The sequence below is a fragment of the Talpa occidentalis genome, unplaced genomic scaffold, assembly GCF_014898055.3.
Source record: "Talpa occidentalis isolate TD23 unplaced genomic scaffold, MPIMG_talOcc4v2.1 talOcc4.7, whole genome shotgun sequence".
In the NCBI taxonomy this organism is placed as follows: domain Eukaryota; kingdom Metazoa; phylum Chordata; class Mammalia; order Eulipotyphla; family Talpidae; genus Talpa; species Talpa occidentalis.
The window spans coordinates 4,179,197-4,201,592 of record NW_023605083.1 but is presented as its reverse complement, the minus strand read 5'-3'; the positions used below and the strand labels follow the sequence as shown (position 1 = coordinate 4,201,592).

Genomic DNA, 22,396 nt, shown 5'->3' with positions numbered 1-22,396 from the left:
GAGGGGCGGTATCTGCTCTGGGGCCTACCAGGGAATCTGCTTTCTAAATACTTGTCCTAGGAGTGAAAGAATGAATCACCCCTTTGGAAGTGGCAGTGCTTCCAGCTGCTCCATTAACAAGGCCATCCCATACCCCCCACTTTCCCGTGACTGGGCACCTGGGGATGTTTTTACCCCTCCGGACAGCATTAAACTGTCCACTGTGCAGACTGCTGGGGACTAATATTTCTACCCTTTATCAGAGACCTACTAGGATGTCCCAGGGATTTCCTAAGTATAATCTCATTTAACCCTTGCAACAGTTCCATGGGCTGGGAATAGCACTACATGCTGTTTGCAGAGCAGAGAACAGGCCCAGAGAGGTTAAGACAGTTGCTCCAAGTCACACAGCTGATCATAGCAGAGCCCTGGGTGTGACCTGAAGCCCTTCATGAGCCTTCATTTCCATGCCTGGAGCCCAGCACTTCAGTGTCAACGCGGGCACTCCGTCTCCAAAGGGCACCCCCTCCTCTGGGCCTTTCCGTGGGCAGGAGCGCAGGATGTCAGTCAGACGTGGGAATGGGAACCTGGGTTCCTGGAGCCCCATGCTGACATCAGTTTTAATGCCTAAAAATTGCACCTGGGGTAATTTTAATGACTAGGAAATAGGCACTTTATCGACACCTGTGAAAGGTGTGCTTTTGTTAACTGGGCACTGTTCTCTGCCTCTACTCGCCTCTCCTGGTCGCCAATAAATTCTGTGCTGGGGCCTCCCTGGTGGCACAAGGGGTTAAGCACTGCACTGTGAAGCAATCCACAGCCTCTACAGCACGAGTTCGATCCCCGGCCGGCCAGGGAGCAACCCACATGGCGCAGCAGACCTCTCCTGTCTCACCTGCTGCTCCCCTCAGCAGTGTGTTTCAGTCAGTCACCTGTTCTGTTCCCCACTCTGTCTCTGATGGATCCTCTCACCCCCGCATCTCTGGCCTGTCCCCCAGCTCTCGAATGAATGAATGAATGAATGAATGAATGAATAAATAAATAAATTCTGTGCTTCTGCTCCTGTCTTGCAAAAATCGCTTCCTCCTTGCTTGAAGTTGCTGGAGCAAGCCTCGCCACGTCTAACCCTGCGTGCTGGGCCCACCTAGTGGTTCGACTTGGGAAGCACACCAGCTTCCCCCTGACCAGTTGCTGGGTGAGGCAAGATTTGGGGGAGCTGAACGCCTGTACCCCTCCTCTCGTGGCAAGAAAGGACAACTCTTTGCAGGTTACCTGAGACCACATCCTCCAGAGGCACTCAAACCAGATGCGCCTTAACTCTTTAATTATGAACTCTTTCACCAAAGGGACTCCCTAACATCCCGGACGGACAAATGTTACGTTTCGTTCTATTTCCTTCAGCATCTGTAGCTCTAGTAAAGCCAGTTTTAAGCCCCCTCTCCTCTGCCATCCCCCAACAGTCATCGCGATGCTGACGTTGGCGTGTATAGATTCCTTGTCTTTTTTTTTTTTTACCTTAAGTATAGATGTCGGATCCATAAACAATTTGAAGCAAAGCTATGTGTTTCATTGTAAATACATGGTATAAGGAAACATATCCTTTTGCCACCTTCCCCCTCAGCTCTGGTTCCTGAGATTGCTAGACGTCGATATCCGTAATTCAAGTGCTATGTGTAGCTCTTTGTCTGCTGTATAATTTCCATTATGGGACTATCCAATGGTTTGGTCATCCATTTCCCTGGTGATGGAAAATGAGGCTGGATTCCAATTTTTAATATTACAAATAGCACCTCAATAAATTTCCTCCACTGTGCCTCCTTGTGCACATGTGTGGCTGGGTTTTGCACCCCCTCCCTTGCCACCAATGGTGGGCAGATGGGAAGGCTCTGGGCAGCCAGAGCCCAGCACTGTCACCTCGGCCAGCAGCCTCCTCCACTCACCTCAGTGAATTGCACCTATGCTTTCATTTTCTTCACGTGGCAGTGTAACAGAGGCCCGAGGCATGGAATTTCTGGGTTGCATATCTTCAACCTCACAGGTACTGCCAAACTAATTTTCCTTTCTGGGCCTCCCCGGTGGCGCAGCAGTTGAGCGCTGGCTTGCGAAGCTGCCCGTGGCCTCTGTGGCACTGGTTCGATCCCCGGCTGCTCCCCGGCCACCGGAGGAGGGTCCCACATGGCGCGCAGACCTCTCCTGCCGCCCGCTGCTGTACTTCGGTCCTTCTGCCTGCTCTGCTCCCCGCTCTGGCTCTGGTGAATTCTCTCACCCTCCCATGCTTCTGACTATACCCAGTGCATATATAAACAAAACAAACAAACATAAATAAAAACATGCCTCTATTTAAAAAAAAAATTTAAAAAACTAATTTTCCTTTCTACCTTAACTCTTTTTTTTAATTGAATTTTTTATTTGCATAGAAGAACTGGGGTGCATGTCAGAGGTACAGGGGGTGAGAGGCTGAGGGGAGCAGCGGGTGAGACAGGAGAGGTCTGCTGCGCCATGTGGGTCAGCTCCCTGGCCAGCAATTGAGCACAGGCCACAGAGGAGATAGTACTGAGACTTAACTCTAGGCCACCAGGGAGGCCCTTCTACCTTAACTCTTTAACAGGCATCAAGGCCTTCTGTTCCCCCAAAAGATCCGGGTATTGCCATTTCCTGAGTATGCAACGTAGGACTGCAGGGCCTCTGACCACCTCTTCATGTTGACAATATCAATGGACACCTGGTGTGCCCCCAGTAGAAAGTGCTGTCTCTGACCCAGCAGGCTGGCAGGCTAACGTGGGAGCTTGCAAGCAGGACAAAATCTGGCCCCTTCGCTGTTTTTTTTACAAGAGATTCCTCCCCGCCATGTGGGAAGTACTGTCACTAACCCAAAAGATGCAAGAGAGAAGGGTCCCTCTTGATCTCTTTTGAGGGATGAAATGGTTAATTTTGTGTCAGTTTGAGGGTTCCCCTGGAGATGCCCACATTTATTTCTGGGAGTGTCTGTGAGGGTCTTTCTGGATGCAATTAACATTTGAATCAGTAGGCTGAATAAAGTAGATTCCCCTCCCTTACATGGGTGAGCTTTAGCCAGTCTATTAAAGGTCTGAATAAAATAAAAACTTGGGTAAGAAAGAATTCTTTCTCTCTGTCTCACTGTCCAAAAGATGTGACATTGGACTTCTGCCCTTGGACTCTGACTTGGACTCGAACGGTAACTGTCGTTCTGGATCTGGACTTCTCAGTCTCCAGAACTAGGTTACCACGAAAGCCAATTTCTGATACCTAGTCCCTCTTTTTCTCTCTCTCCATGTGAGAGATTTCTCCTAATGCTGCAGATTCCCTGGAGAACAGACTAATACAAGAGTCTCACAACCAAATGAACTTCAGCACCACCCTGTTTTATTCTCAATAGCATTTACTATCCTCTGGTCAAAGAACGCTGGTCGAGTGAACAAGCAAACCCAGGGGTGCGCCCAGGGTGGGGCAGAGTCATTGGGCCGAGTGAGAATGGTCTGCCAGGCCAGCCTTTGGATCACAGGAGAGGGGGAGGTAAAATAGCTCACTCTGTATACTCTGAGCATTATGATATCCCGATGCAGTTGTCTGCACCAGTGGAAGGAGGGGGCCACAATGCTCATAGCCAACACAGGAGGGTAGGTGTGTATTAGGGTCCTTTGGGATAGCCCTTTCCTAACTACTTACCATATGGGCGGCCATGTTCAGAGCAAGGGATGCTGGCCCCACCCAGGCCACAGCTGATTGGACCAAGGAGGCATCTGATCCAGGCTGGGCCAATCAAATCCCTTCCCTGAGACTTTGGAATGGGGGCAGGAGCTTGAGGGGGAGAATTTGGGGAGAAGGAGAAAGTGAGTGTGGGCTCTCTGGGTGCCTGCATCAGCGCTCACGGAGCCAGGCACTGTTGCTCAGTCTCCTGGGGAGCAGAAATGGAGCAGATCCACAGAGCGAGGATGAGAGACAGAAGCTCAAATTCCTTCCTGGATCCTCTGGGCATCCCTGCACAGAGGTTCTTGAGACACCCCTGAGCCTGATGAGCCAGTTCCTTTTGTTGCTAGATCAGCTCTAGTGTTTCCTCCAGCTTGAAGCTATAGTCCCTGGATGCATCTATTAACCACATTCTCCAAACTAGCATCTGGACCTCAGTGGCCTTGCTTGATTTATGCAGATTTCCTTTCCCTGACACATTTTGCTTAAAATGTTATATGATAATATATATTTTAAAAGACGTAATATTCAATTGAAAGAGTACTGATCTGTAGTGACAGATTGCAAACCAGTCATTGAAGGGCTGGGGTGTGAGAGGCGTACTGAGGGAAGGGCAAGAGGGATCCACTGAGGACAACGGGTGAGATCACTATGTTGATTGTGACGTAGGCTTTGTGGGCATAAACATATGTCAAAACAGACCACTATTGTGCACGTTGACTATCTGGAGTTTGGGAATGTCAACTTTACCTCAGTACAGCTGTTTAAAAGCATATGTAATATTCTACAACCATTCTGATTTCTTGGAAATAAAGTGTGTATCATTGTAGGCAAAATAACAAGAGAAGGAGAGCACCAAGCACCATGCACCCCAAAACAGCCCCTGTGTATAGCAGACTCTGATACGACTTGGACGAGAACAGGGTTAATATAAACAGTTGGTGTTTCAAATAATCTAGGCTTTTGAGTTTTTCCTGTTAGGTCATTTTTGTGACTTTCTGAAGGTTACAAGTGTAGTAAGAGATGAGATTTGGGATTTGAAGCCATTTCTGAGTCCTCAGACCAGCAGCTCCCCAGCACCTTCCAGTGCTTCCTCACCCGGGCCAGTCTCCCTATCAGTCGAGAAATCCCAAGCTCCCTGGGAAACAGGAGCCAAACAGGGGGCGCTGTCTCTGGTCCTGAAAAGCTCAGCTAGCCTCGATGCTGAATCACGCCTCCAAGTCTTTTTTGTTGCCTTTTCCATTTACGACAGCCTTGGTTACCGAGCCCAAATGGGGAAAATGCCGGATACACTCCTTTCCCCAGAAAATAGTGACGCAAACATAGCCCGAACTCCCTGGGCACCACATGCCAATCAAGGGGGTGAGGTCCAGGATCCCTGGAAAGTTGAGGTCAAGCTCCCTTCACCACCAAGGTAGGGCAGATTGTCCTAGAAAAACTGCAATGTTAAAAGACACAAGCAAATATCAACATCTTGCCTTAGAGATTCCAGGGCCTCTCTGTGAAAACGTGCTGGAAAAATCTGCAACAAAAGGGTCAAGATCTCTGGAACATAAGCTCACGGGTTGATTGCCTGCATGCTGAACCACTTCATAGATTAATTCCATTTATCCAGAAATTCCTTGTTTTCCAGTCCTTGTTAGGCAGGGTGCAAACAAATGGATGGCGGTTACTAGGGGGAGCTGGTGAGCAGGATCACGACTGCAGAGTCTCAGCGATGGCCCCCACAAAGCTGCACCTTCCCTGCAGGCCATAGCTCTGCACCCTCCCCACCCCAACCTCGGTTCACCTGGATCTTCCATTCAGCCTCAGCCCAGCCCTGGAGGAGGGCGAAACGCAGGGTCTGAGTAGGAAGAAGCAGTTCTCTCCAGAGAATCCATTATTTTACATAATCAGGCAATCTTGGAGAATATGAGAGCTACAGATTCTTACCAAGGGGGCTGGCAGAATTGAGGACTATGGGGACACTCCAGAGCTTCTATATTCAGGGGCCGGTTGTGGGGGGTCCAAGCAATTGGGGGTCAAGCAAATTTGGGGGTTGATTAATGCAAAACTGGACTAAACACAGACCCCATGACATCAAAGGGCAGGAGCCTCACGCTGCAGTGCACCCCCAGGGCACCAGAGACTGCAAGGAGAGCACAGCATGAATAATTTAACAGGAATCCATTTCTAGACCCCAACTTCCTCTGTACTCCTTCCTAAAATTGATCTGCCTCCCTTTCCCAACCTACTCTTCCCTGACTTTGCAGCTCTCAGCCATGCTGCTCTGACACCAAACAGAGGGGGTTCACAGCTGAGGGTATCAGTGAAACCTCCTTCAACCCAGGCCCCTCTTAAGAGACGTTTCAATTATCAAAAATGTTAAAACATACTGGTGCTACTTTGGCAAGCTTCAATCCAGAAGAAAAAAATTCAATGTTGAATACTCATGGAGACAGAAACTTTAAAATTTTTTAAAGTTTTTAAATCGCGTGGCAGGGTTAAGCACATTCACATCATATGTCTGATCTACAGAACTGTTTTCATCTTGTCAGAAACTCTCTACTCAGGAGGATAATCTGTCCATTTCACATACATTGCATTCAGTCATTTCAGCATTTCTGTCCACCAAGCGCCTTTTGCTCACTTTCATAAACCAATTGCTGCTTAGTAGGATTAAAGCTGATAGACAAAAGCACATACAAAACTGGATTTTAAAAAATATAACTTACATTTTAGAATATTTTAGATTCAGAGTTTGCAAAGATCTTACAGTCTTCATCCAGCCCAAAGCAATCTCCCTATAATTACATGAGTATACATGCATGTGCATGCTGTCCTTGGAAGGACATCCCTGAGCAGCCCACACTTAAGGGGTAGGGACTTATGCTCCCCCTCCTTGAGGGGGTATCCATATACATTATCTGGAATTTTTCTTCACAGGAAATTCACTTATGCTCTAAAATAATCAAGGACACAAGGGGTGTGGATGACTGGGTGTGAGAGCAGAGGTGGCCCCTGGAGGTTTTCCTCGCACTGCTGGTACTTCCGTTCTCTGTCTACCTGTGCATCTCACTGTCACCTGCCTCAACCATGAGAAATATGTCCAGATCCCCAAAGTGTGCTTTCTGCACATTTTGTTCTTTGCAGAACAAAATGGCTAACTTCTTTGACCCCCAGTTTAGTCTGGTGCCTTCCCAGATCCACTGCCCTTGTGCTTCCCCAGCCCTCACTCAGTGCCTTCCCCAATGCCTAGAAACTGGGACAGAAACCAGAAATTCTCTCTCCCTCGCCACTGGCTTCCCAGAGGCCAGCAAGGGACCTGCCTTGTAGCCAGCGGAGTGAGGAGATGAACTCTGGGCTCCGTTGGGGCCACAAAGCCTCAGTCTCAGGTGTACCCCGCAACCTGGGGCCGGGCACCCTGTTCCACTGTTCAGCCACTGTTCCAGGAAGAAGGCCGGCCAGTGGTTCACGACACATGCCCATTCCAGCACCAGAGGAATCCAGGGGAGGATGACAAAGCAGGGTCTGAGATCTCTGAGAAACTCTTAAGAAAACAAAATTGTTGGGCCTCCCTGGTGGAGCAAGGGGTTGAGACGCAACCTGTGAAGCTACCAGTTTGATACCTGGCCAAGGAGCAGTACACATGGTGCTGCAGACCTCTCCTGTCTCCCCGCTGCTCCCCTCAGCAGTGTATTTCAGTGGATCTGCCTGTTCTGTTCCCCGCTCTGTCTCTGGTGAATCCTCTCACCCCCCTGAAAGGTCGATGCAGGGGCCAGGAATGAGGAAGCCCACATAGAAAAAGCAAGATGGCCCTGACACCAGGACCAGTGATACCATCAAACTGAAACTGAAGCAATGAACAGGAGACACAACTTGGCTCCACAAAAAACAACTTTGTTCTGCCTAAACCTGTTTCCAGCCCTGCCAACCCAGTCCTCCCACCTAACCTCTCCTCACCCTAAGAACGACCCTTCCCCTGACAACGGGCATGACTTCACTGACCCCCCCCCCCCCGCCACTTTGGGTCCCCGAAGCTCGTCTGGGGTGCAATAAATTTTCCCATCCTTTCAGAAAGTTTAGCCTGGCTCTCCTTTTCTTTCCCACGCCAAAGCTTCACCGCCCACAACTCTGGCCTGAACCCCAGTTCTTGTATGCATAAATAAATAAATCTTTAAACAAACATTGTCAAAGCTGGGCGTGGGGGGCAGCTGAGTCTCAGTCACGGGCCCCCTTCAACGCCACTCACAAAGATGGCGGGCGCGGCGCCCCCCCCAACATGGCCGCCCTCAGGGAGCGGGGCGGAAGTGACGCGCGGACCGGAAGGCCCGGCCGCTGGCTCCGGGCTCTCGGCTGCGGGCGGGCTACCTGCGGGGCGATGCCGTCGGCGGGGCGGCTCGGGGGCGCCGCGGTGCTGCGGCTGCTGCTGGCGGCCCAGGCGGTGGCGGCGTTCGAGCCCGTCACCACGACCCTGGTCGTCGGGGGGGCGTTGTCGCTCCTCACCGGCTACCTGTACAAGAACCCGCCCTGCCGCTTCTCCGAGTGCTGCCTCGTCGAGCGGCCGTTCGACGCGGAGGGTAGGGCCTGCGGGGCGCGCGCCCGCGGGGTCACCGGGCTGGGGGGCAGGGACGGCCGGGGGGACTCGGCGCGGGCGCAGCCCTGGGAGCGGAGCCTGCACGTGGGGGGCTGCCCGCGCCCGCTGAGGGTGCGGGGTCCTGTCACCCCCACTAAGTGGCTCTCGTCTGTGCAGCCCCGCCCCGAGAGTCCGCAGGGGGGCCTTGCTTTCCGTGCAAGTTGCAAGGAGAGGGAGCAACATGGTTCGCTTCCTCGTGGGGTGCAGAGGCCTGAAGGAGACCCCCCCCTCCACGCCCGCACGCACCCTCCGTGCGCAGCCCGGGGGCTCTGCAGTGCAGACCACTTGCTCCTCCCAGCCTCCCCCTTGGCCAGTGGGCTTTTCTGGGCACCTTTAATGTGTATTTTTCTCTCTTCTCGCCCGGCTCCTGCAGCTCTCAAGCAAGACTTGGAGAAAAAGCTGTTTGGGCAGCATCTGGCCTCTGAGGTGATTCTCAAGGCACTGACAGGCTTCAAGAACAACAAAAACCCCAAGAAGGCGCTGACTCTTTCCTTACACGGCTGGACCGGCACCGGCAAGAATTTTGTCAGCCAAATTGTGGCCCAAAGTCTTCACCCCAAAGGCCTGAAGAGCAACTTTGTCCACCTGTTCATACCGACGCTGCACTTCCCTCACGAGAACCAGATAAGCCTATACCAGGCAAGGGGCCCTGTCCCCTGGCTGCGGGGAGACCTGATTGCTAACTCCGCTGCTTTTCTCTGCACCCCTCTGCCGAGTTCAGGCACACTCGCCCCTGGGAACACTGTGCCCTTTGCAAAACTCTCCTACCACTTTTTTCTCACTTGATTACAAAATTATTTGGGTAGGTAGATGATGATGTTCTACTCCAAGAGAGGCAAGCTTGCAATCTGTGACCTTGTAGCAGAGACAAAACTGAAACCAAAACCCCCCAGTTCTCTGGATCCCCAGCCTTCCCAGCGCCGCCCTTGGCGTTAAAGGGGATCTGCATTTGCTGGGACATGGCTTCCCTTAACGCTACTGCAGTGTAGACTCGAGGAGTTTCTTTGACCTCAGTAACTTTCATTCCCTGTGTCCCTCCCCTACCCAGATCCTTGGCACTGCTTGCTTGCTTCCAACAAAAGCCTCAAATGGATCTTAAGACCCATCACCCTTTGAAAGTCGTCTCTCTACGTTTCATTTCTATTAGACTGTCTAATCGGGTTCTCATTTAAATGCGGGTCGTCCTGGTGAAAGTTCATGTTCCAACTGTTAAGTCAGGACTGAGAATAGAAATAGAAACTGAGCATGGAAGTCAAAGTGGGAATTGCCACCCACACTGTAAGAGAACTTGCCAGAAGGAAAGGGTGATTTTCCCATTTTCCAAATTCCTTCATAAATCTCTAGAAGTACAGTAAGATAAAAAAAAAAAAAAAAAAAAAGACCAGATAAACACACAAGTAAAGGTGTTTATGGTTAGGCAGGCGAGGACGCCTCCTGAGCAGGTGTGTGGTCAGGTTAGTCCATGTTTGGGGGTTGAGGACCTGTTGCTTGGGTGTCTGGGTGTTTGTTTCAAGAAAGCATAGGAACAGTTGCCTGTATGAGTGTCATCTCGGTGGGCCCCACTGGCCTGGGGCGCCGTCAAGTGGCCATCTAGTTTCTTACTCCTCTGGTGAAGTATGTCTGGGAGAATTAACTGGAGCTTTCTGCTGCTGTGAGATGAAAGACTGGGATTGGTTAACAGGGGGTGATAAATGTTCACGTGGCTTCTAGCTCTCTTTAAAAAGTTCCTTTAGCATGTCATTTGAATAGGAAGAAACTTTGCATTTTAACGCGGACCTCTCCGCCAATTTCCACTCCATAGATCAAGTTTTGGGGAAGCTATTACCCTGGAAGGTTAGGATGCGGCTTCGTCCTTGGCTACACCCCTTAGCGCTCTGCTCTCTCCTCTTTTGGAGCACGAGGGCCAGTGTGGTGCCTGTGCTCCCCTCAGTGCGTCCCTTGAACCCCGGCACCCTCTTTCTTCCCCGACGGCGGGTGTAGGACCAGTTACAGAAGTGGATCCGGGGCAACGTGAGCGCCTGTGCCAGCTCCGTGTTCATATTCGATGAGATGGACAAGTTGCACCCAGGGGTCATCGACGCCATCAAGCCGTTCCTCGACTACTACGAGCAGGTGGACGGCGTGTCTTACCGGAAGGCCATCTTCATCTTCCTCAGGTCAGCGGGAGCGCTTTCTCTGGGGCGCACAGACCCCTCATCCTCCCGGTGCTATGACCCGGGGCAGAAGTGCCAGGCTGGCAAAAGTGACTTGCTGACAGCTAGCGGGAGTCAGCATGGCACAGAGCATGGGCAGGAGAAAACGAATGCAAGGAATGATGGCTGGCGACCGGCAGTGCCCTTAGCTGCATGCGCCGTTCCTGAGGGTTATGAAGGGCCGTAGCCATCACGGCAAGTTCTCAGGAAACAGATTTTAAGCACCTTGGGGGGAGATGCTGTTCTCCTGTGTCCAGTAGCAAGTATTCCTCCATTAAGAATCAGCCTCAGGGCCTCCCCGGTGGCGCAGCGGTTGAGCGCTGGGTTGCGAAGCTGCCCGCAGCCTCTGCAGCGCCGGTTCGATCCCCGGCTGCTCCCCGGCCACCGGAGGAGGGTCCCGCATGGCGCGCAGACCTCTCCTGCCGCCCGCTGCTCCCCTCAGCAGTGTACCTCGGTCCTTCTGCCTGCTCTGCTCCCCGCTCTGGCTCTGGTGAATTCTCTCACCCTCTTGCGCTTCTGACTGTACCTAGTGCTTGAATAAATAAATAAGTAAATCTTTAAAAAAAAAAATAATCAGCCTCAGTGGGCCTCCCTGGTGGTGCAAGGGGTTAAGCACCACACTATGAAGCAATCCACAGCCTCTGCAGCACAAGTTTGATCCCCAACCAGGGAGCAAACCACATGGCACAGCAGACCTCTCCTGACTCGCCCGCTGCTCCCCTCAGCAGTGGATGTCAGTGGATCTGCTTGTTCCGCTCTCCACTCTGTCTCTGGTGAATCCTCTCACCCTCCGAACCTCTGGCCTGTACCCAGCTCTTGTATGCATAAATAAATAAATCGTGTAAAAAAAAAAAAGAATCAGCCTCAGAGCAGGTTGGTTTCCTAGTTGGAGACACATCTTGATCGGCAATTTTATTCTTCTTCTTTATTCTCAGCAATGCTGGGGGGGACCTCATCACCAAAGCAGCCCTTGATTATTGGCGAGCAGGGAAAAAGAGGGAAGACCTTCAGCTGAAGGATCTGGAAGCTATGCTCTCTGTTGGCGTCTTCAATAACAAGCACAGTGAGTCCTCCCAGGAGGAGCCCCCTCCCTTTGCCCCTCACCCGCAGAGTCAGCAGCTCACCCTCCAGAAAGCCACACATACCCTCCTGCCTCCGTGGCTTTGTGGAAGCTGGGACTTTTTCTAGAAGCTACTTCTCAGGGGTTGCCCATCGATCCTTACGTCAGGCTCACTGCACGCTTGACAGAAAGAGCATCTTGATGGGGAAGGCTGTGAAGAAGGCGCTGTGGGTTGGGGTTTCCACGGGCCCTGATAGAGCAGCGAGCTTGGCCAGGTGACAGCGGTGTCTTGTCTCCCAGGTGGCCTGTGGCACAGTGGATTGATACACAAAAACCTCATCGATTACTTTGTCCCCTTCCTGCCCCTGGAGTACAGACACGTTAAGATGTGTGTGAGGGCGGAGATGCAGGCCCGCGGCTCTGCTGTCGATGAAGACGTGGTCTCCAGGGTGGCGAATGAAATGACGTTCTCCCCCAAGGATGAGAAAGTCTACTCAGACAAGGGCTGCAAGACGGTGCAGTCACGGCTGGACTTTCACTGACCTCTGGTCCCAGAGGGGCAGCGCCCCGGGGGTTTGGCATTCAGGGCCTGGTCTTCTGGAGAGACCTCTTGGGTTTGCACGTTTGCACCTGTGCACTTTCCGGATAGAGAAGTTTCTAAGAATGGGTTTTTGCCGAGCTGCTGATCTGTCAAGTGCTCTTGTCATTTTGCTACCCGCGAGCCATCTGTCTGTCTTTGGCCCCCGAGGGCGAACTTCTCAACCCCTACACTTGCCATTAGGGACCTCGCACAAGTGCCTGGAAGCCAGCCGTGGTGGGGACCTCGTGCTGTTTCTGGTCCCACAGCGCCCTGACCTCAGAAGCTGCTGTTAGAACTGAAGGAGCTCAGGCCCCGGCTGCAATTTGGGAGTGAGACGCTCTCGCCTGCGAAGACATCCTGCTGTTTGTCTTTGCAGACTGCTCACTGGATTCAGGTACTCAGTTAAATGCAACAGTACCTTCAGGTGCGGACAGCCTGGTGGGCCCTCTCGGCCCAGGTGAACCATCGCACTTGGCGTGGGGCTTTCTGAGGCCCCCACAGCCCAACAGGACACCCAGGGGCGCGACAGCCCTGGTCCTTCACCCTTTCCCCGACGGTGTGCATCCCAGCTCCCAGCTCCCTTCTCCGCTGGAGCCTCACTCTGGTGCTACTTCGGCGTCCCCACACGACAACGTCACTAGCGCTGATTCGGGAGACTGTTGGCTCTGTATCGGGGCCCTTGGCTCCCCTGGTGAGAGGCTTGCTGTAATGTATGCGCGGGCTGGCCGCTCACGTTACTCCACAGAACCATTCGAATCCACGGGAAACCCTCGTTCTCCACCCCCGACACCTGCCCAGACCCAGTGGTCGCTGCCAGATGCTACGTTGCCAAAGAGGAAGGTCTGTGGGCTGCAAGCGCTCGCGTCTCCAAGGATGTGTGTGTTTTTATAATGTTTTTACTTCTGAATCTTAAATAATAGAAATATGGGCTGTTGCTAATTTTAAAACATGGGGACACTGGAATGGGCTAGTCTTAAATCGTTTGAGTGTTTATTGTTCAATGCTGAGCTCTGAGGTGGTGGCTGCCTGTGGGCTCCATCTCTCAGTGACACTGCGTGGCAGCGCCAGGACTGGCCTCTGGGCGACAGTCCTGAGACTCTGGCCGGTGGCCATGGCTCGGCGGCCTCCTGGTCGCAGGGCCCCTACGGGTGTGACTGGGATGACGTGCAGCTGCTTGTGTATGTGCTGCACTAGGATGAGTCTTTTTGCTGTACGGAGCCTACAGAGCAAAGTGTGTGTTATGCCTTAAGAGGACGGGGCTTTGTCTGCTATAAAACGCCAAGGTGGAGGTGAAATTTTTAGTGCACGCTCTCAAATTGGAGCTAAACTACATTTTTAATAAGCTTCTGGTGTCCGATCAGGAGATGAGATTTTCTGTTTACAATGACGCAATAACCCTAACACGTGTCGGCCACCTTTGGCCTGTCGTTGCCGGCTGTGACATGCAAAGGCCTGGCTTGACCGCGGACCGGCCTCCCTGCCCGGTGAGAGGGAGATAAGAGCTTGAATTGACCGACTGAATGTAAAATGCCCCGTGATGATGAATAATAAAGTCCATATTTTATGTGAGCTGGCCCTCGCGCACTTTTGCCCCCCCTGGATTTTTGGTGACTCTGGGAAGCTGGCACGTGGGTAGAGGCTCTCCGGCACCTCGGGGGCGCTGGGCTCGCGAGCCTGGTGGTGCCCGCTGGCAGATAAAACCAATGTTTGTCCCACAGGCTGTTATCCCCAAAGAAACACGACCTCAACTTAGATGATGGGTTAAACGTCTTCATGATTTAGGAACGAAAATATCAGGAAGAGCTGGTCTCCTTTCTAACCAGTGGATTCTGAAGGAATGTCAGAAGGATACTGAGGCGCCGGGAAAGACTCGCTGCTGATGTCCTGAGCTCCCGCAAGGCCAAGCTCAGGCCTGGAAACCCAAGCGCCAGGTCTTCCCGCCCAGACCTGAGGTGAACCAGCTCTCGGCTGCTCAGGCTTCACTTGGCCTCTTGTCTCTAGCCTGGGAGCTGGTCACAGACCTGCTCCTTCGTGGACTAAGCATTAGCTGAATGAAAAGCAACCCCTGCTAGACCAGAGGTCAGTCAGCCTGTTCACTAAAACTGGCCTCTTCTCTCTGAATTGTAACACTAACCCTCTTCCCAGGCCTGAAGATTAGCAAGCGCGTGTTCTGGAAGGTGCACTCTTTGCCATCATCCCACCCACTCCCCTCACTTCTCCAGGGGGACAAGTCCCCAGAGCTGCCCCCTCATGTCCTTGCTCGGACCACTTCCAGCCAGGTTTCTGCTCTCCCCACACAGCCTATGTACAAGGCCTGAACTTGCCAATTCAGTCAGGGGACTTGTGTGTGCCCTACTGAGGGACCCCCAGGTGCTGGGGACGGCTGGGGACGTGGCAGCAGGTCAGGTCTGGCTCAACACGACAATGGTCTGACATCTGGGCTGGCCTGGGAGGTCTTATAAAGGAGCCTCTCCACAGGCAGGGGAGCCAGGCTGCTGTGCCCCTGGGAGCGCTGTCTGGGCACGCACACTGCAGAGCCCCTCCTTTGTCAGTGTGAAGGCTTGTGCACGAGACCAGGCACCTGTGTCTCCTGCAGCATCTGTCCTGCCTGGCGGCTCCGCTGGTTATGTCTCCACTGAAACTCCACAGCTGGGTGCCCAGAGCCACGGACCCAGCAGGGCAGCAAGCAAGTGGCCAGCGCTCCGGGACCTGAGCCCCCCGTTAGCCCATTTCACTCCAACAGGATGGAACCTGCTGGCCCCTGATTCATGCCATAAGCAGGCAAAGCCTACGAGGGTTTCCTCCTCTGAAACTGTCTTGACAAATCTCACATTTGCCTGTCAGGTGTAGCTGCCTGCATTTATAAAACACTGTTCTCGCATCGTCGGGGAGGCAGTTCTGCTTCTCTGGGAGGTGTTAGGAGTGATTAAAATATAACAAAATCAAGTTTAAAAAATATCTGGCAAAACTCGCCATCAACGTGGTGCCTTCAGGAACGGAACAGAGAAGGGCCTTGCGTGGCCTCGCTGAACTGGCCACCACAACCTGCGGACCCCTCAGTCGAGAAGGTGTTTCTGACAGCCGACCACAGTGTCACCAGAACATTCCCGCGGTTCAATGTCACTAGGATGAAAGCCCCAGAAAGGCCACTTCAGGCTCCTCTGGCTGCCTGAGTGTGTCTGACGTACTTGTTTTATTATCTAAACACACCACTACCCGTGTCACGGCCTCCTGCAACAGCCCGGTCGCTGCTGCAGCCCCGGTCCCTCGGGAGGGGGTACCGCTAAGAACACACGCCTTTTGCAACACAGACGTTTCACAGGAACTTAAAAAAACACAAAGCCAACCACCTGAGAGTCAGAAGTTTCTCATAATATTAAAAACCATTTAAAATAAAGTCATTACATTTTTTTAGTAAAACTTATTTATCCTTCCTTGAAACAGAAACGTGAAATTAAAACATGATTTTTAAAAAATCATGAGCCCTAATACTAGGGGGCTGCGTGTTGAATGCTTCCTCCGAAAGTTCGGGCCGAGCCCACAGCCGCAGGGTCTGCCAGCTGCGGGCTCAGCACCCCGAGGCTAGCTCCTGTCAAACAGGACAAATCCATGTTGCTCTTACGGGGGAAGGCCGGGGTCAGGTCTTGTTTCCTCGATGAGCAGCGATTCAGTCGTCGTAGTAATAATCTAACTTTGTGAACACGGTTTTGCAGCCTTTATCAGAGAAAATTCTCTCCTCTTTGGGAAAAATGTCATCTCCTCGGCTACTCTGGTGACAATGTCCTCATCAATTTCATAGCCTCGGGCCTGCATCTCCACGCGGATGCACATCTTCAGGTGTTTGTATTCCAGGGGGAGGAAGGGAACAAAATAGTCGATGAGATTTCGGTCAATTAAGCTGCTGTGCCAGAAGCCACCTGGGAGAAGAAAAAAGGTGCCATGGGCCATAGTCCAGATGCGCCACCCTGCCAGCACGCGCCTCCGGAGCCGACTCCGTGCCAGGCCCAGTGGAAGTCGGATCTGGTGAGGAGGGCCGGCCACCAGGGAGGTGTCAGCCAACAAAGGGGACCACTCCCAACACCGGGGCGGTGGGAGGCCTCAGATGCCACTGCGGTCTGAGGTGGGAAGAGGCCCCCCAAGTAGGGGAGCAACTTGGGGACCAAAGCTAGAACCTGCAGAGTACCTATGACACACAGTTAGGGTCCAAAGGCATGCACTTTGCCACATGCTCCCCCAGGAGGAGGGCTGGCACCCAGGCCCCCTCCTCTGGGACCACACAGCACCCTGGGGGTCACTCCCTGGCACCTCTTCACATGAACTGTTTTCCTTTCCTTCTGCTTCCCCGGCCTCGGCTCCAGCAAGCTCCTGAACGCCTGGCCCCACCTGCCCGATCCCCGGTGTCCCACATACCACCCAGCAACTCTATGACACCAGCTGGCGCCCTCCCTGTGCAGCCAGTTCTGACGCCCCCCTCCATGCCCCGGACAGCAGCAGACTCCACAAGGGGGAGTCCCCGAGATGGTGCCCCCTTCAGACACCAGCCATGTGTCCACCCATCACTGGTGCTTTAACTGAGCAGCTACGATCAGAGGTTCCAGCAGCTCCTCCAGGGGTCTGATGATTTGCCAGAGCCGCTCACCAAATTCCAGGGAACATGGGCCTCCCCTGGTGGTGCAGAGGTTGAGCACTGGGCTGTGAGGCTGCCTGCAGCCTCTGCAGTGCTGGTTCAATCCCTGGCCACCGGCGAGGGTCCCACATGGCACGCAGACCTCTCCTGCCGCGCCCGCTGCTCCCCTCAGCAGTGTATTTCGGTCCATCTGCCTGTTCTGTTCCCCGCTCTGGCTCTGGTGAATTCTCTCACCCACCTGTGCTTCTGACTGTACCCAGTGCTTGTATAAATAAATTAATTAAAAAAACAAATTCCAGGGAACATTCTGCTCACTGGGTTACTGGCTTCTCAGAAAGGATGAGGGTCGGGAGGAGACGCAGAGGGCAAGGTATAGGGAAGGGCTCAGCTTCGTTGCCCTTTCCAGGCACCGCTCTCCCCGGGGTGCTCCAAACCCCATACACTGGGGCTTCTGTCTCATCAATTTGCCCGGCCCATCACTTCACCCAGTGGTGCTGATGCAGCCTGCACCCCTCCCCTTCCCTGGGGGCCTGGCGCTCCAGTCACAGGGTGGGCGGCCCCAGTGTCCAGCCTCCATCCCCAGGCGGGGCCAGAGCTCACTCCACTCAGTAGGGCCAGGTGTGGTTGGAAGGGGTTTGTTATGAATGTCAAGACACTTTAAGGCCCGATCGCTGGATTTTCTAGGAGTTTTAGGAGTCCTGAGCCAGGAAGGGGGATGGGCCAAGTAGCTGCTATTCCCAGTCAAAACGTCACGCTGCATTTATGCTTCTCTTTCCAGCAGGATTTATACACACCTGGTGCTCCTTAAATACCTGCTCAAGGAGTGGCCAGAGCTGAGCCGTCTGCCCGAGGTCCAGCTGGCCAGGCTCATCCACTTTGAAGCTCGCCTGGCATCTCCCATCACCTCCCAGATGTGGGTGCGAGGCGACGGGGTTCATATTTGAGGGGGGTGTCAAAACAGGACGAGATCACAGATGGTGGAGCACTGGCCCGCCCCAGCAGCGTTCCAGTGGCACCAGCGTGACGCCCCATGGATTTCTTGGTGAGTGTCCCTCTAGGACACCTTTTGTTTTGTTGAACCCGAGGAGGAGGAGGAGGAGTTTGCAGTGACCTGCCCAGCCCACAGGTCTCACGCCGTGAGTCAGTCAGTCTCCCGCGGGGTGGCTTCCACCCCCGAGGGTTCAAGGTCAAAGGTGTGTGCATGAGTTCAGAGGAAAAGCAGTGATCTTGGGACTTACAAGTCCAGGCTCTGGAGCCAGGGACTCCCGGCTGGCCGTGTGGCCTTGGGCGAGCAGCTGTTCTCCCCGAGCCTGCTTCCTCAGCTGAAAGATGGAGACTGTGGTAGCTGCTTCTCCACCGGGTTATGGGGGTGGTCAGAGGAAATGGACAGGCAGGGTATGCCGAGGGTGCTAGGGACGGAACAAGGGCCCAGCCATCATCTGGCGGTTGCGGTCAGTACAGAACCAGAGTTCTGGGGAACCCATAGAAAGGAAGGGGCCCTGTGGGCACCTCGTCCTTTGGGAGCACCCAAAGGCACCTTCCTCATCCACCTGCTGTTTTTCTTCTACAGAGAACAATAATTTCACTAAAGGAGATAGGCAACTAATTTTCAACGATAACAATGCCCCCTTCCTTTAAAGAGCTCCTCTCACACTCGTCTTAACACAGGTCCCCTCAGTTTCAGACTCCGCAGGCCCAGGGATGGGGCTGAGCATCTGCATTTCTAACCAGCACCCCGGAGATGGAGACGTCAAGGCTTTAAAACCTAGGAACCTGGGCATGTGGGGCACCCCAAACTCAGTGGAGAAGAACAGTCTGGCCCAGCAAGCCAGCACCACAGCACCGGCAGCCCCAGCCCAAGGCCTCTGGGGTGTATGTCTGGTCAGTACCCCCAGGGAGCTAAGCCCAAGCACCACAGCTGCTGGCTGGTGGGGGTGCCGAGAGCCAGCAGCCCCCCACTGGTTTCACGCTGGGTGCGTCTAGGCGCGGCTAATGGCGGGGAGCGGGGATGACGGAAAAGCAGCCGGGCGGGCAGCCCACTCACTGTTCTTGTTGTTGAAGACCGACACGGACAAGGCGTGCTCCATGTCCTTGAGCTTGATTTCTTCCCTCTGTTTTCCCCTTCTCCAGAAATCTAAAGCCACATCTGTGATCCTTTCTGCTCCCGCATTGCTGCAAAACAATTCCAGTGAAGCAGGGCTGGGCTTCCCCGAGGCCCACGGGCTCAGGCCCAGTGCTGTGCCGCGTGGCGCCGGCCGGGCCTTACCTGAGGAAGATGAAGATGGCTCTCTGGTAGGAGATGCGGTCCACCAGCTCGTAGTAGTCGAGGAAAGGCTTGATGGCGTCAATGAGGCCGGCGTGCATCTTGTCCATTTCATCGAATATGAAGATGGACCTCGCGCAGGCGCTCACATTGCCGCGGATCCACAGCTGTAACTGGTCCTGAATCACACGAGAAGCCGACACAGGCCCTCAGCGAGGGTGAGCAAGGCTGCCCGGCCAGTACAATCACCGCCACAGCGACGGCAGCTGCAGGTGAGGGCCTGGCAACGCTTTTGCTCCCACCGCCCTCGTCGTCGTTATGGGCGCTGGCATACCCACCTTCCAGAAGAGGAAACTGAGGCACAGACGGCTTCATCAACTTGCCCAAAATTACAAAATGAGCAGGTAGCAGAGCTGCGGTCGGAAGCTGCGTGGTTCCAAGCCTGCCCGACTCTGACTAGGGTTCCTGTGCGGTTACGTCGCACATCTGAGGTGGGTCCTCTATCATTACAGTGACCATGTGAGCATCCCAGGCTGCTAGCAGCCTTCCTGGAACTGGAACCGGGTGACCTACTCAGCCATTCAGCCCTCAGGATGGCCTGGAGAAGTGGGGAAGGGGGGTACGAAGAAAGCCCCGAAACTGAACTCACACTCACACCAGCTTTGTGATGAGTGCCACTGGACAGACACCCTGAGCGAGGGCATCTTCAGGTCCTGCTCGAACACTAAGCAATCAAGGTAAGGAGGAGAAGCCCCTTAATCAGAACCAGGCCATGGCTCTAGGGCATGTTTTACAAATGTACCCCCTAACCTGTTACCTGAGGAAAACTCTCTAAGTTACAATGTAGGCCTTGAGTTCTTCTGCTTTAGTTTCTGCCTGGCATGCTGACGCAGGTAACAATGTTCCAAGTGTGTGTATCTAATCTAAGCTGTCATTCTGCGAGCTGAGGGTGTGGACTCCTCTGTGGTAAGAGCAGGGACCTCCAGGGACCTGAAGTGTCCCACAAAGCCAGTCACTGTTTAAGCAAAGATGCTCTGGGCCCCCTCAGGCTCCCACAGCCGAGGTCTTCACACTCTGCTACCCCAGAGTACAGGCGTAACCGAGAACACCTAGTGAGCATGCGCCACGGCTGGACCCAGTGTTGAGCACGAGGTACACCTTAGCGTGCCCTCCCCAAGCCCCTCGAGGCAGCAGTTAGCTCCTGCTCTGCAGGGGAGGGCCCTGAGGCACAGAGGTTAGCCCTGTGTCACAGCTGTGAAGGAGTGGAGCTGGGATGCTAACTAGGATGACCGGTTTGTTTGGAACTTTCTCAGTTTTAGGACTAAAGCCTGAATACTGGTGACCCTGACAGGCACCCAAGCAGAAGGGGAAAATGCATTCACATGGATGAGGCTAAATACCTGACCATTCTGCCAGCTTGCAGGCTTGTGAGAGATTTAGGAGGCAATGGTTGACCTTTATAGCCCGCTCGTTGTCAGGCACACTCGCTACCTGACAGACACAGCTCCTTGAATTCTCAGAGCCACCATATTAGATGAAGAACGTGAATCCCAGAGAGGTCAGGCGACTTCCCCAAGATCACACAGCGGGGAGGTGGTCCGCTGCCCCCAAGGCCCAGGCTGTTAATCAGTGGGTTAAACTGTAAGGTTTGTGATACTCAGTTAAAGACACACCTCTCTGGAAATGCTTCCTCTCGTACAAACTGCACTGGCCCTGCTCATGTCCATCTCAGAATCCCTGTGGCCCCACTTGCTGACTGCCACCCTGAGCCTGTTTTCAGAAAACACCACAAACCTGTACAAGTGTAACTGCTTCTGGGCTCACACCCCGGGTGCCTTTCACACCTTTCTAAGGAGGAACAGACCCCGGAAGCCTTCTTCAGGGCTCACGCATTTCAACGTGGCCTACCCAAATCCCACAGCACCACAAAGGAAGCCCGCACCCCGGTCACCCAGGAAGGAGTCCCAGACGCTGCCTTGCCTTATACAGGGTGACGTTGGAGGCGTGCGGAAAGTGCAGCGTGGCCACAAACAGGTGGACGTAGTCACTGTTCAGGCCCCCCTCATAAATGTTCTCTGCGATGATCTTGCTGACAAAATTTTTGCCGGTGCCCGTCCACCCGTGCAGGGAGAGGGTGAGGGGTTTCTTGGGCTTCGGGTTGCTTATGAAGCCAGACACGGCATTTACGATGACCTTCTTGGCGAGGTGCTGTCCGAACAGCTTGCTGTCCAGATCCTTCTGCAGCGCTGGGGAAATAACAGAACCCGTCAGGCGGGGGTGGGGGCCCGGGGCGCACCCGGCAACACCCCGCCGAGGCCACAGGTTGGTGTGAGAGGCGGCCGAGCGCGGGCGCCGCCGGGGAAGGCTGCGGCGGGTCAGGGAGGCGCCCGGCCGGGCCGCGAAGGCGGGCGCGGGAGGCCACCGTCCGGCGGGCGAGCCCCGGGCCCGGCTCTTCCTGCCGGGGGCCGCGGCCAGCTCTGCCAGCTGAGCTCGGGCCTCCGAGCACAGTCCGGGCGGAGGGCGGGGGTGGCCGGGGCAGGCCCCACGGCACCCCCGCCGCCGCTCGGGGTCCGATGCAGCCCCGCGGGCTCGGCCCCCCCCCCCCCCGGCTCCCGCCCCGTCCTACCCGCCCGGCTGAGACTCTGCTTCTGGCTGCAGCACTCGGCGAAGAGGCAGTAGAGGCGCGGGTAGGAGATGTAGCCGGTGAGGACGCCAGCCAGGGCCAGCCCCAGGCTGATGGGCTCCACCGCCCGCACCGCCCACGGCGCCAGCAGCAGCAGGCCCAGCGCCGCCCGGCCCAGCTTCATGCCCGGAGCCGCGCCGCGCCGCGCCTGCTAGCGCTGCCGGCCGCCCGCGGGACGCCCGCCGCGCTTCCGCTTCCGCCCGCTGCGGCCGCCATCTTTGGGCGGGGAACCGCCTCCTGAAGCCGGCCGCCGCCATCTTTGGGAGGGGCAGGGCCCTTCCGGGTTCCGCTTTACGGCAAAACAGAGGCGACGCAGGGGGACCCGCGGCCACCGCCTCGCGCAGGCGCGCGGGCTCCCCGTTAACTGGGTGACCTGTGGGTAGAGCATGGCTGGCTGAGTTTATTCAGATTCCCTTAGGTTTTTTTGTTTTAATTTTTTTAAAAGATTTATTTTTATTTATTTATTTGTACAAGCACTGGGTACAGTCAGAAGCGCGGGAGGGTGAGAGAATCCACCAGAGCCAGAGCGGGGAGCAGAGCAGGCAGAAGGACCGAGGTGGGACCCGCCTCCGGTGGCCGGGAGCAGCCGGGGATCGAACCGGCGCCGCAGAGGCCGCGGGCAGCTTCGCAACCCAGCGCTCAACCGCTGCGGCCCAGTTTTTTGGTTTTTTAACCTTTTTATGAGGCAG

At 54.4% G+C, this 22,396-nt stretch overlaps 2 protein-coding genes across 3 annotated transcripts; one reads left to right on the top strand and one right to left on the bottom strand.

Moving 5' to 3' along the window:
• Nucleotides 1-8,047: 8,047 nt before the first annotated feature.
• Nucleotides 8,048-15,536, top strand: TOR1B (torsin family 1 member B). Of its 2 annotated transcripts, none has more exons than XM_037492707.2 (5): nt 8,048-8,246; nt 8,676-8,941; nt 10,283-10,458; nt 11,430-11,557; nt 11,855-15,536. In XM_037492707.2, the coding sequence occupies exons 1-5, from the start codon at nt 8,048-8,050 to the stop codon at nt 12,094-12,096; spliced, it is 1,011 nt and encodes a 336-aa protein (XP_037348604.1). In that variant the 3' UTR covers nt 12,097-15,536. The 2 variants fall into 2 exon arrangements, with proteins under 2 accessions (XP_037348604.1, XP_037348606.1); XM_037492709.2 differs by having other exon boundaries at nt 11,931-11,984.
• Nucleotides 15,483-21,880, bottom strand: TOR1A (torsin family 1 member A). The gene is given in 6 exon segments (XM_037492710.2): nt 15,483-15,875; nt 15,878-16,051; nt 18,806-18,933; nt 19,028-19,203; nt 21,005-21,270; nt 21,651-21,880. Coding segments are annotated over 6 exon segments (999 nt in total). The 5' UTR covers nt 21,832-21,880; the 3' UTR covers nt 15,483-15,801.
• Between the last annotated feature and the right edge of the window lie 516 nt (nt 21,881-22,396).

Coding starts and splice junctions, on each gene's coding strand:
- TOR1B (XM_037492707.2), top strand. CDS start 8,048: ATGCCGTCGGCGGGGCGGCTCGGGGGCGCCGCGGTGCTGCGGCTGCTG. Junction 8,247..8,675: donor GCGGCCGTTCGACGCGGAGG/GTAGGGCCTGCG, acceptor CGGCTCCTGCAG/CTCTCAAGCAAGACTTGGAG. Junction 11,558..11,854: donor CGTCTTCAATAACAAGCACA/GTGAGTCCTCCC, acceptor CTTGTCTCCCAG/GTGGCCTGTGGCACAGTGGA.